Raw genomic sequence first — 15,386 nt, 5'->3', positions numbered from 1 at the left:
CTACATATAAACATCAGGGAACTCAGGGCAATACGCCTGGCCTGCAAGGTATTTCTTCCCCAGCTGTCAGGCAGGGTTGTGCAGGTCTCGATGGACAACACAGCCTTGATGTTTTATGTCAACAAGCAAGGGGGAGCTCGCTCCTCAGCCCTTTCTGAAGAGGCCCTTTGACTATGGGCCTTCGTGTGAACCACGACGTCCCTCTCAAGGCGGTACATCTCCCAGAAGAGCAGAATGCGCTGGCGGATCACCTCAGTAGGTCCTTTTCCTTTTGCTACAAGAGGTTTCTTCACCCAGAGGCAGTCAGCGTTATCTTCCAGAAGTGGGGGACTCCCTAAGTGGACCCATTTCCCCACCAGACATAACAGGAAAGGCAAATGGTTATGTTCAGTGCGCGGACTCAGCCAGGGCTCTGTGTCTGATGCCTTCCTGTTCTCGTGGGCAAATGAACTGATGTATGCCTTCCCGCCGATCCCCGTTGGTTCACAAGGTCCTCCTAAAGATCAAGAGGGACAAGGTGAAAGTTATATTGATAGCTCCGGTGTGGCCATACCAGCATTGGTTTGGCACGCTTCTGGACCTCTCAGTGGCAACTCCACTAGAGCTGCAACCACATTCAGACTTGATTTCACAATATCAAGGCCAGTTGCTTCACCCAAACCTTGCCTCTTTACACCTGACGGCATGGCTTCTGTATGGCTGAACCCCGAGGAGCAGGTCCAGCAAGTTTTGCTAGGTAGCAGGAAGCCCTCCACCAGGGCTACCTACCTAAGTGGAAACGTTTCACTTGTTGGGCCTCAGAATGGAATCTTTTTCCGTCTCGGTCTTCTCTGCAGTCCATCTCGGACTACTTGCTCCACCTGAAGCACCAGGATCTGGCACTGTCATCAGTCAAGGTTCACTTGTCAGTCCTCTCTACCTTCCATCCTTGGGTCCAAGGCATATCAGTCTTTTCCCATGAGATGACTATCAGGTTCCTTAAGGGTTTAGAAAGATGCTACCCACAAGTCCGTGAACCGATTTCCCCCGTGGGACTTAAAGCTGGTCCTGTCAAGGCTCGCGGGACTCTCCTTTGAGCTGTTGGCATCTTGTTCTCTACTGCTCCTCTCATGGAAGGTTGTTTTCCTAGTGGCAATTATGTCGGCCAGAAGGGTCTCCGAAATCAAAGCCCCTGACTTCAGAACCCCCTTGTATGGTGTTCTTCAAGGACAAGGGCCCCCACCCGCCCTTCCTACCAAAGGTAGTGTTGCAGTTCCATGATAATCAGGACACTTCTTTCCAAAGCCTCACAGCACTGATGAGGAACATTGGATAAATACTTTAGATCGGGGTGGCCAAACTTACTGACACACTGAGCCACTTATGATAATCTACAGAAGTTTGAGAGGTGGGCATGCCAGCTGGGACTCGGGGCTTCAGTCCTGTGGGGCATGCCAGCTGCGGCTCGGGGCTTCAGCCCTGCTCCTGCTGAAGCCCTGAGCCCCAGCAGATGCCTCCTGCAGACTTCCCTCCCCGCAGGGCATAAGCCCCAAGCCCCACCACCCTGCCACAGGGCAAAAGCCTTGAGCTCCCCCTACCCCAGTCTGGTAGTGGAGAATGGGGTGGGGATGTGGGGGACTCCGCGAGCTGCACTTTAAAAGAGCTGTATGTGGCTCGCAAACCGCACTTTGGCCACCCCTGCTTTAAATGTTAAATGGGCCCTGTCCTTCTATATTGAAAGGACTAAGCCCTTCTGCAAGGCTGTGCAGCTTTTCATAGGTGTGGTGGACAGAACAAAAGGACTACCGGTGTCATCCTAAAGAATATCATCCTGGATCACTGCTTGCATCCGAGCTTGTTACGAGCAGTTGAAGGTCCCGTCTCTGGCCACCGGGACATCTCATTCCACAAAGGGCCCAGGCTTCGTCAGCAGTGTTCTTCGTGCAGATACCAATCCAGGACATTGGCACCAACTTCCCTGCTTTCCCATGGGTGCTTGACCCCTCCCCCTCTGCCCCTGCCCCATCCCCACTCCACCCCTTCTATGAGGCCCTGCCCCGCCTCTTCCCACCCCTTCTCCTCTGCAATATTCCAATTCCTTCCCCAAATCCCCACCCCGGCCCTGCCTCTTCCCTGCCTCCTCCCCTTAGCGCGCTGTGTTCCTGCTCTTCCCCCTTCCTCCCAAAGCGTGCTAACGCTGCCAAACAGCTGTTTGATGGTGGCTGGATGGGAAATGCTGGGAGGTAGGTGGAGGAGCGGGGATGTGGCGCGCTCAGGGGAAGAGGTGAGGGGAGCTTGGCTACCGGTGGGTGCAGAGCACCCACTAATTTTTCCTCGTGAGTGCTCCAGCCCCGGAGCACCCACGGAGTCGGCGCCTATGATCCAGGACACTACAGGGCCGCAACATGGTCGTTGATTCATATCTTCGCATCCCCCTATGCTATCACCTAATGGGCCCGTGGCCATGCCGATTTCGCTAGAGCCGTGTTGCAATCAGCACGTCCAGGAACTCTGATCCCACCTCCGGGGATACTGCTTGTGAGTCACCTAGCATGGAATCTACAAGAGCAAGCACTCCCAGAAGAAAAAAAGGTTACTAATCTTTCGTAACTGTTGTTCTTCAAGATGTGTTGCTTGTGTCCACTCCATGACCTGCCCTTCTGCTCCACTGTCGGAGTTTCCAGCAAGAAGGAACTGAGAGGGTACAGGGCTGGCAACGCCCTTTATACCGACGCAGGAACGTGGGGCTCCGGAGGCACCATGGCCGTCCCCATGGATACCACTGGGAAAAATATCTGGCAACTGTGCGTAGCGCACGCATACCTAGCATGGAATGGGCGTGAGCAGCACATCTTGAAGAACAACAGTTACGAAAGATCAGTAACCGTTTTTTCCTTTGATAAATTTTTGGGGGGCAGACAAGCTGATTATGGATAGAGGAGGAACAAAAAAGTCAAATGGTCACTGAGCAGGAGAGTTAGTCCTATCTAGCTATGAACAGAGTTGGAACTGAAGGCCCTGAGGATTGGGAATGGGAAGAGCATGATTGCTGCTCATGTGGTTCTGCAAGCCATGAACACAGATGTGGCTGTATGTTTTGCAAGGGCTACAGGCTGATGTGGGTGTGTGTTGTGGCAGACTAAACTGTTCTGACTAGGTCAAGAGCTGCAACCTTTTTGATGTTGCACATTTCAAAGCATTTTGAATGTCCAGGCACTATGACTACAGTCCATAACTTTGGCAGTTTATGGACAGGAGACAACTGCTCACTTTCATTTTTTTAAACTTCTTAAACATATGCAGTTAAAATTCCCATTCAAGTGGGAGTTCAGAATATTTTAATTTAGGACTAGACACTATGACAGAGGTGCCCAACTTGTGGCTCCAGAGCCACATGCGCCTCTTCAGAAGTTAATATACGGCTCCTTGTATAGGCACCGACTCGGGCTGGAGCTACAGACGCCAACTTTCCAATGTGCCGGATGGTGCTCACTGCTCAATCCCTGGCTCTGCCACAGGCCCTGCCCCCACTCCACCTCTTCCGTGTACAGTACCTTCCCTCTTAGCTTGTGTATATTTAATTTTAAACATTAACTTTAATAATAATCTTTCCACAGACCACAGCTGGTATTGTTATTTACATATATTTAGAGTCCATAACCAGCTTCCCCACTTGTTTCTAGGGAAGGGAACAGTACGAGTAGTAGCTAGTCAGGTCTACCTCTGCCTTCATTCAGGCTTCCAGCACTTCCTTCCTGTGTGCTCATAAAATCCCAGCTGCTGGGGGTTGCTGCCCCTCAATTAGCCCCTCAGCTGTAGCTCTACTCAGTTAATTGGCACCTTAGGTCAGTTACCTGTCTTCCAGTTAAGTCCCAATTAACATACAGTTGTGGGGAGCTGAGTGACAAGGTGTTGAGTTAGCTGAAGACTCAGCATGTCCTGCTACACCCTTTCATTTCCCAAGCAAACACTTTTGAAATATGGACTTTCCTTCCTCCCTTTTAATTATTTTTGCAACAGTGGCACAGTTTCCCCCCCAACTCATAATCAGAGTGAGTCATTCTGCATCATTCTATAAAGATTTTGTATAAATACCTTTTGCATAAATATGTTCAAAATGCACCAGAATCCTAAAAAGTGTGGGAAGATTAAGACTGCCTGGAAAATGTACCCTGTGGATCACTCAGCGTTACTTGGCAAAGCAAAAGAAGTTAGGAAATCACAAGAGGAAGGGAGTAGTAATCTCTGCTGTGTAAGGCTGGGAGGTAAAAGATACAATACAGCTCTTAATGCTAAATCAAGAATTAGATTAGATATATGTTTTGGTTTTTTTAATATTTCTTAATATGGGCCAGATGAGAAGAATATGTTTAGAATGAGGGAGCTGGCTGAAAGCCCAATGGGTTGGGTTCTACAATTTTATTATGAATCTGATTTACATTGGCAGTAACTGATATTAGTTATGTAAATAAGCTGGTGAGCTTCATCTTTCCTGAATGGTTGTTTCTAGTTCTGAAAATGGGAGACATCTGCTTCCTGTAACAGACATTGAGGAGCAAATTGCCTTTTGTACATTAGTGGCCAAACGGTTTTCAACCCCATTTTACTGGGGACAAAATATCTGTGGTTGATAGATAAATAATGAGCCATTTTCCCGGAGAACTACTATCTCTTGGGCTTTGTGGAATGTTTATACTCGATTTAAACCTTGTTCCATCTAAATAATTTTTAAATGCGGTTTGGACTGACCAGCGTAGATGAGACTAAATTATTATAATAAAGACCCATTGAGTAATTGGGGCCCTGTTGTGCAGTGCACACACATGGTAAGACATTCCCTGTCCCATAGAGCTTACAATCTAAATTGTATAAAGCCATTTCTAAAAACCCACTTAAGTCAGTGGTTCTCAAACTTTTGTACTGGTGACCCCTTTCACATAGCAAGCCACTGAGTGTGACCCCCCCCCCCTTATAAATTAAAGAACACTTTTTAATATATTTGACACTATTATAAATGTTGGAGGTGAAATGGGGCTTGGGGTGGAGGCTGACAGCTCACAACCCCCCATGTAATAACCTCACAACCTCCTCGGGGTCCCGACCCCCAGTTTGAGAACCCCTGACTTAAGTCTATGTGACCCCAAACTCTCTCTCTTAAAACATGGTTCAAATCCCAATGTAGAGGGGATCAAAGAGAGCAGAAGTAAAAAAGTGATTTGAGGGACTCTGAGGTGCTTTTTTAGTTATGAAGTTTGTACAAGAAAATGCAGTCAAAAAGGCTGCACTGAGTTGAGGAAAATGAGTAAGGGGAAGAAGGTATCAACAGCAGAAAAAGATTTGTCTCTAAGGAGAAGACAATTTTCCAGATTATGGCCAGAGCAAAAAGCAGGTTGAAATCAGTTAAGGTTGTATGAAAAGCAAATGGGGAAATTAAAAACTACTTTGTCAAGCAGTTTGTTGAGAACGGGCAGAGTGACAATGGGACAGTAGTTAGTGTGTGTCAGGTTCAAGGGAGGTGTTCTTTGAAGACCGGAATGGACAGTGGCCGGTTTTGGAGCTATAAGGAAGGTACGAGAGACAAATGAGAGGTTGACAGAGTTGGAGCTCCAGCTGCAGGGTGAGTGCAGAGTGGGCTCTGCAACTGCCTCTCCCAGGATAGGAAACTCCTCCCCATGCTTTGTCTTCCACATGACCCTTTTTGGCACATTTTGATGACCCAAGTTTTGGTCATGACCCACAGATTGAGAAATTCTGCCATATTAGGTTTCTTCTGTCTTCATTTGCTATAATTTAGGGCCCTACCAAATTGACAGTCCATTTTGGTCAATTTTCATGGTTATAGGATTTTAAAAATAATAAATTTCATAATTTCAGCTATTTAAATCTGAAATTTCATGGTGGTGTAACTGTAGGGATCCTTATCAAAAAAGGAGTTGTTGGCGGGGGAGTCGCAAGGTTATTGTAGGGGGGGAGTTGCGGCACTGCGCGGCTATTGGTGGCAGCTCTGCCTTTAGAGCTGGGCAGCTGGAGAGTGGCGGCTGCTGGCCGGGAGCCCAGCCCTGAAGGCAGAGCCGCCACCAGCAGCTGCACAAAAGTAAGGATAGCACGGTATGGGATTGCCACCCTTACTTCTGTGCTGCTGCCTGCAGAGCTGGGCCCTCAGTCAGCAGCCGCCACTCTCCGGCTGCGCTGCTGCTGGCGGGGCACTGTCTTCAGAGCTGGGTGCCCGGTTAACAGCTGCTGCTCTCCAGCTGCCCAGCTCTGAAAGCAGCACAGAAGTAAGGGTGGCAATACTCCGACCTCCCTAAAATAACCTTGTGACACCCCCCCCCCCTGCAACTCCCTTTTGGGTCAGGATCGCCAATTTGAGAAACTCTGGTCTCCCCTGTGAAATCTGTATAGTACAAGGTAAAAGCACGCAAAACACCAGATTTCATGGGGGGAGACCAGATTTCATGGTCCGTGATGCATTTTTCATGGCCCTGAATTTGGTAGGGCTCTCGCTATAATTGACTCCATCTCAAGCATATTGGTATGTGGAAACATGGCACGTTTTCTTGATCTTCATTTAAAAAAAAAAATCACTCTTTTTCACTTAACAGGGAGTGATAATCATTCTTTTGTAATTAGTCCTCTTTAAAAACTGATGTGTGGGATAAGTAAGCATATTCCACTAGCTGCACTTTGCCAGAAAGTGAGCATAGGGAATGTGCTCACTTGTCCTACACGTCATTTATTCTTCAGTAAAGTGGGACTCATTTTACAGGACTCAACATTTATTTTCTCAATACTATTTTTTTCAGGAGAACATCAGAGTTAATGTTACTATGTTGGAAACCAGTGAAGAATCTCAAGAAGCACAGGTTTGTTGTTTTTGTTTACTCAACATATTAGTAAGTTATGAACCAAACTCTACCTGTGAATGTGTGCTTTCGCAGATTTTTCTGATGACTTATTCATTTCAGTATTTTATACAATAGTGACTCTCTAATCTGTTCTTTACATTATTTATTAAACTGAAAATCTGACTATATATTAATATTTTGCCAACTATCTTTTATTTTTTTAAGGTTGTCTTTAATATCACCTACAACAGTGGACAGATATATGTAAATGACTTTCCTATGAAGAGAGGTGTTACCCGAATTAAGTGTCAAACTTTAATATGTGAGTACTGCTCAATTCTTTATCTCGGATATCTGCTTCCATGTCACCTAGAGGACATAACAAATAATTCATTGCTAGGTGCTCTCTGAAGGTCAGAAATATTTGGAAACAACACGTTTACAGAGTTAGGATGTGTTTAGAATCAACATGTAACAAAATCTTACATCCTCATATGTTTCCATGTCCTAGTCATGTCCTTGTATTTACACGGTTTCACCTGAAATACAGACCTTGTGTATATTTTTGAAAGGGGACGGTTTTGCACTAGACTGGGTAATGTGAATATAATAATGCAACTCCCCACTGCTAATGGCTGTCTCTCTATGTTGGGTGGCACACATCCAAAGAGAGTTTGAGTAGGATAAATAGGAATTAGGATTATGTTGATCTTTAAGTATATTTTGCCATTGTCATTATTCCACCTACATTGGGACTGCAGGTTTCTCACATATAAGATGCTGTTGTGTAGGTGTTGCAATCCTGATATTTTATACTGTCTGTAATGGGGGAAGCTGTTGTTTCCCCCACTAGTTCAATGTTGTACCTCCTGTGCAAGGGCTGGCATTCAGAAGTGTTTAGATTCCATACCATGGATGTTGGCTTTTTACTTGGCTAGAACTAGATTGTTGAGATCATCTTCTCAACTGTTTGTAGCACTCGCAGACAGGATAAAGGCCCTACCCCCCGAGTCTTGCTGCAGAGGATCTTGTCCCAGATTTCCTCCTGTATATACCTGTGCTATGACATTGCCAACATAGTGCTGCCAAGCAAGGTGATAGCACACTCGACAAGATCTCAAGCAACTTCTGCAGTGCTTTTAGCGCATGTGCCTATATCAGACATTTGTAGGGCTGCAACTTGGCCCTCAGTACACACCTTTACTACTTATTATTCCATATCTCAGCATTCTGGAGATGATGCCAAGTTCTGATGAGCAGTCCTTCGGTCATTGTTCAGGTGGACTCGGAAACCCACCTCAAGTGACTCACAAGCAGTTGATAAGAATGGCCATACTGGGTCAGACCACAGGTCTATCTAGCCCAGTATCCTGTCATGGCCAATGCCAGGTGTCCCAGAGGGAATGAACAGAACAGGTAATCACCAAATGATCCATTTCCTGTTGCCCATTTCCAATTCAAGCCGGAAGTGGAATGGACACATGCAGTCATTCAAAGAAGGAACGGTTACTAACCTGTTCTGTAAATGTTGTTCTTCGAGATTTGTTGCACATGTCTGTTCTCCTTCCCCTAGTTCAGTGTTGTTGTCTTGTGCAAGGACTGCCAATCAAAAGTGTTTTGATACTTGGATTTGCACATTATCTAATTAGATAACACTGATAAAGTTCTAAGTGCTATAGGATTACTAAGGTCTTCATTCTGATATCTTTTATGTTATCGTAAAAGCAAATTAACTACACTGACTTTATCTGAGGTCTGAATCAGGCCCTAAGTATCCAAGTTCTTGCCCTAGACAGAAGTCTTAGTGTTCTGAGTAGTTCTGTGTTAAGAGCTTTGCTAAATCCTGCTCAGAACCTCTTAAGCACTTGTAACTCTTATTGAGATCAATGGGTTCAATTTTGCTAAGCGCTGAATGTCTTCAGTTCCCATTAAACTTAATCAGAATTCAGGGGACTTGGCATTTAAAGGTTGGGAGGATGGGGAGCTGCAGGTGCTTTTGCATCTCTTAGGATTTGGCCCTTTAACTGTATATTCAATATCGTAATTCAGGAAACGTTCAACAAGCTTGTGGGTCCACTGGGAGATATAAATTTATATAGGTCTTAATATTTTTCTCGTATCTGGCCATATTTTTCTCATAATGCAAGGCATTGCTGCATAAATAAAAAAAAACTTTTTTAAATTAAAAAAATATTTGATATTAAGGGGATTTACTGTAAAAGCAATGCACATTTTAGGGTCTTATTGGGTGATTGAAGAAACAAGGCCAAACACCTTGTGCCTCCCAACACTAACAAGCTGTGCAGTGCATCAGCGGCCTGGATGTGACATCCAGACCAGCCTCAACTCATATGCCTGACCACCCGCACATCAAAATCTCAGTGCAAACTTGCTCTTCATTTCCACAACAAACTCTCTTTCACATCTAACACACACTCACTAGTGGTGGGAGCATGGTGTTTGGGGAGGAGGACAGTAGATGTGTCCAGGAAACATTGAGAGAGAGGTGGAGGGCTGTTGAGTGTGTGATCATGGTAGACTTTGCGGTGGCGGGTATGAGGCGGTTGTGAGTAGTAAGGTCATGAGGGTGAGTGGGACTTCTGTTTCTTTTTGTGACTTTGTGCACTGCATAATTATCTGTTGACAGTGGAAACTGGAAACTCTGATAACCTATTGGATCAAAGGCATTGGGGAATTGTCAGTGTTCGCATCATGTTTCGTGAGTGGCCCTTGGCATCCAGATCAAATTTGCAGTTGATTGTCATTCAGGAAGAGGTGACCGAAATCGATGGGAGAGAGGTAACGCTAATCATGCTTATTTGCCCATTCTAAATCAGAATGGTAATTTACACGTTTTAACTCTCATATGCTTAAGTGCTTTGCTGGATTGGGGATAAAGTGCTTAGCACCTTGCAGGATCAAGGCCTAGACTATTTTGTCTCCTTATAGAATATTGTGTGAATTTTAAGCAATCCCCTATCCCCAAAAACTTGGTAGTTGCCATGAAAATAATAATCACAGACAGGCTTTAGGAGAGACACACCGAGGGCAAATGAGCTCTTAAGAAAAAATAATCTAATTTGCTATGGAAAGATGTTTCTCAATTATAGTTGAGATGAGAATTCAGGAAATATCTGTCAACAAAAAAATGGAAAGTATGCAGCACTTTATTTTTCAAAATTTTGCATAAATTGTTAGCCACTCACTCTTCAAACCAGAGAAGTTCTGCACTGAGCATACCTAATGATACAAGTTGTTGTGGCAAGTAGAAATTCCAGGTTATGGTTTAGTATACATTTCTGTCTTATACAGGCTCTAGTTTTTGTTGAGATTTCACTATGAAATTTACCACAGCAGTAGAGGAGTGATTTTGTTAATAAGGAATTATCCAAATGTCTTATTCTCCTTTTACTGTGCATGCACAGACATTTAACAGGTAGTACATTTGTCAAAATAATTGTGACTATAGCTTCTTAAAATGATCTGGTAATTCATTGTTTCAAGTGTTTTAGAATGTAAGTGTGTATTACACCTTTTATTATGAAAAAATGTAGCCTAAGCATGCGTTGCACTGGTTCCTACTGTGACTACCATATAGTAGTAATGCTTTGTTTCAGATCTTTTACTATTCTATACAATATACTTCAAATCTTGATAGGGTATTAGTACTAGCATATTAAATTGCTTTATTTCTGTCTGGGGCTTTCACCCTTTTCAACCTGAAGAAGAGCTCTGTATAGCGCAAAAGCTTGTCTCTTACTAACAGAAGTTGATCACCCACCTTGTCTCCTTAATATCCTGATACCAACACTGCATGCAATCTTGATTATCAGCTGACAGTGAACAGATGATTCACATTATGCAGTAGTTTTAATTCTGAGCTACGCAATACTGTGCATCGCCTAAGGGCAGGATCCAGCTAATAGCTTACATCCTACTGCATTCCTTTTTGTTTACAAACTTCCATGTTGCAGTCTTTGTCCTGGACCCAATGCACACGCCGGATTTCTGTCAGTTCCTGGTCTTGTATTTTGAACAGCTGTTCTATTACTCTTCACACTGAAATTTTTTCCTCATAAGTCAGTACTTCTAATGAGCATTTTTTAGAAATAAAGAATAAGTCAAAATAATACATCACCTAATATTTGTGTGGAGGAAAAATATGAGATTGTTTTGTTATGTTTTAGGTCAATCTAGTATAAATATGGTTAACAAAATATGCATATTCTCTTTGTACTTTTTAATAACTTTGTTACATCAGTGTTGTGCCACTCCCTTCTCTGAATATTGTAGCTTTACATTAAAGAAAGAGTAGGTAAGCGTAAGCTGCTGGAAGGACAAATGGAGATATTAATCATGTTGGCAGAACTTGTTTTGTTGACAAGCTGAACTGCTGTAGGTCACATCAGAAATCACCTCACTGGCTATGCAGATAAATACACCTGTGTAAAAATGCATTATCCCTTGATGTCAGACTTGGTAAAGTAGGAAATGATAGCAGTAGTGCCTAGTGAATGGCCAGTAGCATAGGCCTCAGTTCAGCAGTATACTAAAGCACGTGCAAAATCCTATTTACTTCACTGGGACTGCTCACATGCTTGAAGTGAGGCAGGTGCTTAAATACCTTTCTGAATCATAGCCATAATGAGTTGGGTACAACTCTTGAAAATCAAGCTGATCATATTAACACACCTTCTTGCAGGAACAGGCACCTTCCCAACCTTTAACGCACTTCTGCTAATGTATAAGTAAATACAAAGAAATACTGTTCATTATGTTAATAATATTTGTGCATCCACAAAAATCTTCATGCTAGAGTATTTTAATTGAGCTTGTTTTTAGCCAGTGGCCTGCCTCACCCTTACTTTAAAACAGATATAGAATTCCAATATTTTTCTCCTTTGCAGGTTCAGCAAGAGGAGGTTACTGAAATAAACATATTAATTAAGGGCCTGAGAGTACTTAGACATTCAAACCATACTGTTCCTCTGAAGGAAAGCATGCTGTATTCCATCCCCAGGGACAATGACATGTTATTTACACTTCCCAATCTCTCAGGAAAAGGTATGTAATATATAGCACTTACATCATGCTTTTAATGCATAGATCACAAAGCATTTGACAAAGACAGGCAAGTTTCACGATCCCTGTTTCATTGAGAGGGAAGCTGAGGTGAACTGACTTGCTCAAGACATACACTCTTCTGTTCATTAAGAGATTACACTGCTCTACAGCCAAAATGCTTCTGAAATAAATGTAGTCAAACTTTACTAATTCTGGGTCACTGAGAACGAAAATGATGCTTAAAATTGTTGATTGGCTCTAGTTTTCAAGATATGCTATTGGGTCAGTATATACGACCCTTGACTTGGGAATGGCGGAGGATAAGTAAGTTATAAAGGGAAAGGATCTCAATTTAAACCAGAAATGACTAAAATACATCTTGGACTGGATCTGTGAATAAAACTATGACTGGGTTTGGACAGTACTTGCTTTTTAGGCAAAACAATGAATGATGCAATCTGAAGCTGGTATTGAGTCATACATGATATGAATTGCATCATGTTATTCCTAGAAGTCATGGATGATGCAATCATAACGAAGCTTACATCACTCTGCTGAACAAATTGCCCTATATCAGCTCTAGAAATCATACAGTGTCATGCTTTCTTATTTGTCAGTGTTTGATTTTGCAAAGGGACACATTTCTGTTTAGCCAAAGTGAGCAGAGATGCCTCGTACTTGTGTGAACAGTGCAGATAACTTCTGCTATGTTTGTGGTGAAGTGACTTCTGCATCACAAAAGCGCAGTATAACCACTATGGTTAAGAAAGCCTATCACCTTTATTTTGGCTGCAAAATTGGAGATCAGGACAAGAGGTGGGCCCCACACATATGCTGCAACACTTGTGCAACAAATCTTGGCCAGTGGTTGAACAGGAAAAGGAAATCTATGCCTTTTGCAGTGCCAATGATTTGGAGAGAGCCAACAGATCATACCAGCAATTGTTATTTCTGCATGGTGCCTCCAGTTGGGAAAGGTGTGTCAAAGAAGAAAAAGTGGACTGTGCATTATCCAAACATTCCATCAGCTATACGCCCTGTACCCCACGGAGAAGGACTGCCGGTTCCTGATGCACCAGAATCATTCTCACTTGAGTCAGAAGAGGAAGAGGATGAAACTTCTGGTCCTGAACCATCAATGTCACAGGACCCAAATTTTCTCCCATCCTCCTCCTCTGAACCACACCTCATAACACAAGGTGAACTGAATTACCTTGTCAGGGATTTAGAACTACCCAAGAGTAAGGCAGAGCTGTTGGGCTCCAGACTACAGCAGTGGAATCTCCTGGCAGGTGATGTTACGGTTTCCATGTTCCGTGACCGTCAAAAGGATCTTGTCCCATTCTTCTTCATGGAAGGTGATCTGGTAGCCTGCAACAACATTGATGGTGTGATGGCAGCCCTCAACATGGTTCACGATCCAGATGAGTGAAGACTGTTCATTGATTCATCAAAGACGAGTCTTAAAGCTGTTTTACTGCATAATGACAATGTTTTGCCATCAATTCCAGTTGGTCGTGCAGTCCATATGAAGGAAACCTATGACAACATGAAACAACTTTTGAGGTGCATAAACTATGACCAACATCAGTGGCAGCTTTGTGGCGATTTGAAGGTTGTTGCTCTATTGCTTGGTCTGCAGACTGGATACACAAAGTACTGCTGTTTTCTCTGCGAATGGGATAGTCGTGCAAGAGATTCCCACTACATCAAGAAAGATTGGCCACTCCGACAGTCATTGGAGCCTGGGAGGAAAAGTGTTCAGCATCCACCACTTGTTGAATCAAGGAAGATTTTGTTACCACCCTTACACATCAAGCTGGGTCTGATGAAGAACTTTGTCAAGGCCATTGACAAAACACAAGCAGCTTTCAAGTACCTCCGTGGAAAATTTCCAAGGTTAAGTGAAGCTAAGATAAAAGAAGGTGTCTTTGTTGGTCCTCAGATTCGTGAACTTCTTCGAGATGATGCATTTGACCATGCACTGCGTGGCAAGGAAAAGACGGCATGGAAAGCCTTCCACTTAGTGGCAATAAATTTTCTCGGAAACAACAAGGCAGACAACTACAGGTTGTTGGTGGAAAACCTCCTCAAGGCATAGAAAAGCCTTGTTGCAACATGTCACTAAAGATAGATTTTTTTGCACTCTCATCTAGATATTTTTTTCCACCGAACTGCAGAGCAGTAAGCGGCGAGCAATTTCACCAGGGCATTGCAACAATGGAGAAACGCTATCAGGGCAAATTGAGCCCATCAATGCTTGCAGACTATTGCTGGACAGTGACAAGAGATGCTCCATTTAATGAATACAAGAGACAAGCCAAGAAGCGCCGAGTAGACACTGAATAGGACTAAACTATGTACATAATAGTTTTTTGCCTTGTTTCATAATAAATTTTATTTATATAACCCTTTTGCTGATTTTTAAAGTGTTACATAAACAGGACAGGTGAAATATTATCATGTAAAGCAACCATAAACCTATGAAAAGACCTAGGTTTACAATTTATGATTAAAACTCTACTAACAATATACATAGACATAAAATGTAAAAACTGAAATATCTTAAACAGTAGCCAATCAGTTGTTTTAATTGTCATATTTGAATTCAGCACATCAAAATACATAATAAATAGCACATTTTATCTCTGAAGCAGACGACTTCTCAAAAATTGTAGAGCAGTGTTATTGGTTATGCCTTATTTTAGCACTTTAGCATTCTGTGTGCTGGTTTTTTTTTGGTTCTCTTTTCAAATGCCTTTTTGCTTCAGAGGTGCTTCTGAAATGGCACTTAAGATGATGGGGGAATCTAATATTACTGTAGTTCTCCTAGCTGAGTTGTATTTGCCATTTCTGCCATCCTACAATAAAGGTTACCATTGAAGCTCTCTCAAGGCAAGAATTGAGTTCTGTAAAATAAGTTCCTGTCTGGTCCTTTTCTATATAGTTTGAGTTACCAAATTTTACTTTATGTTGAAAATGTGGTCAGAATTCAGTTTCTATTAATCAAATTCTCTTATGGGTTTACTAAGGGACTTGATGAATTTTATTTCTCACCTTTTAGCAGATGACAGCTCAAGTTCACAGTTGAATCTGCCTAGTAATGCTACCTCAGTTTCTTTCAGGGTTTATTCTGAAGGTCAAATGAAAATGTTGGCTTTAATTATTTGTATTTCCATTATAAACTTAGATAACCTTGCAGTGCGCACACACATGCAGCATCAATTTATTTTGCTTGCTGTGTGCATCATTAGATCATATACTGCTCCACCAGAAGTTGTGTGGGTGAAATGGAGAAGCTAAAAAGGTTTAATTAACCTTTCTTCTTTAGCAGATGTTCAAGGCCCACTGCAACCAACCAGTCACTACCTCCTCAGGCAAGTAGAAACTACAGTAGATGAAGAGACATTACCTGGCAAGTTACCGGAGACTCCTCTCAGGACAGAGCCTCCATCATCTTATAAGGTAATTGTTTAAAATACTTATGGTGTCCATCTT

The 15,386-nt window shown here is 43.0% G+C and overlaps 1 protein-coding gene across 2 annotated transcripts in view; it reads left to right on the top strand.

The window, feature by feature from the left end:
• Window positions 1-15,386, top strand: part of GINM1 (glycosylated integral membrane protein 1) — a 35,230-nt gene that overhangs the window by 14,750 nt on the left and 5,094 nt on the right. Inside the window, exons 2-6 of one of the 2 annotated variants that reach the window (XM_054021541.1) lie at window positions 6,783-6,842; window positions 7,050-7,146; window positions 9,472-9,623; window positions 11,732-11,888; window positions 15,223-15,353. In XM_054021541.1, coding sequence (XP_053877516.1) covers window positions 6,783-6,842; window positions 7,050-7,146; window positions 9,472-9,623; window positions 11,732-11,888; window positions 15,223-15,353 — 597 coding nt within the window. Of the gene's footprint in view, window positions 1-6,782; window positions 6,843-7,049; window positions 7,147-9,471; window positions 9,624-11,731; window positions 11,889-15,219; window positions 15,354-15,386 lie in introns of both variants that reach the window. The other variant, XM_054021540.1, reaches the window with a different exon arrangement.

Source organism: Malaclemys terrapin, chromosome 3 (genome assembly GCF_027887155.1).
Source record: "Malaclemys terrapin pileata isolate rMalTer1 chromosome 3, rMalTer1.hap1, whole genome shotgun sequence".
In the NCBI taxonomy this organism is placed as follows: domain Eukaryota; kingdom Metazoa; phylum Chordata; order Testudines; family Emydidae; genus Malaclemys; species Malaclemys terrapin.
The sequence above is the reverse complement of the archived record's forward strand: the minus strand, read 5'-3'. Positions and strand labels throughout refer to the sequence as shown.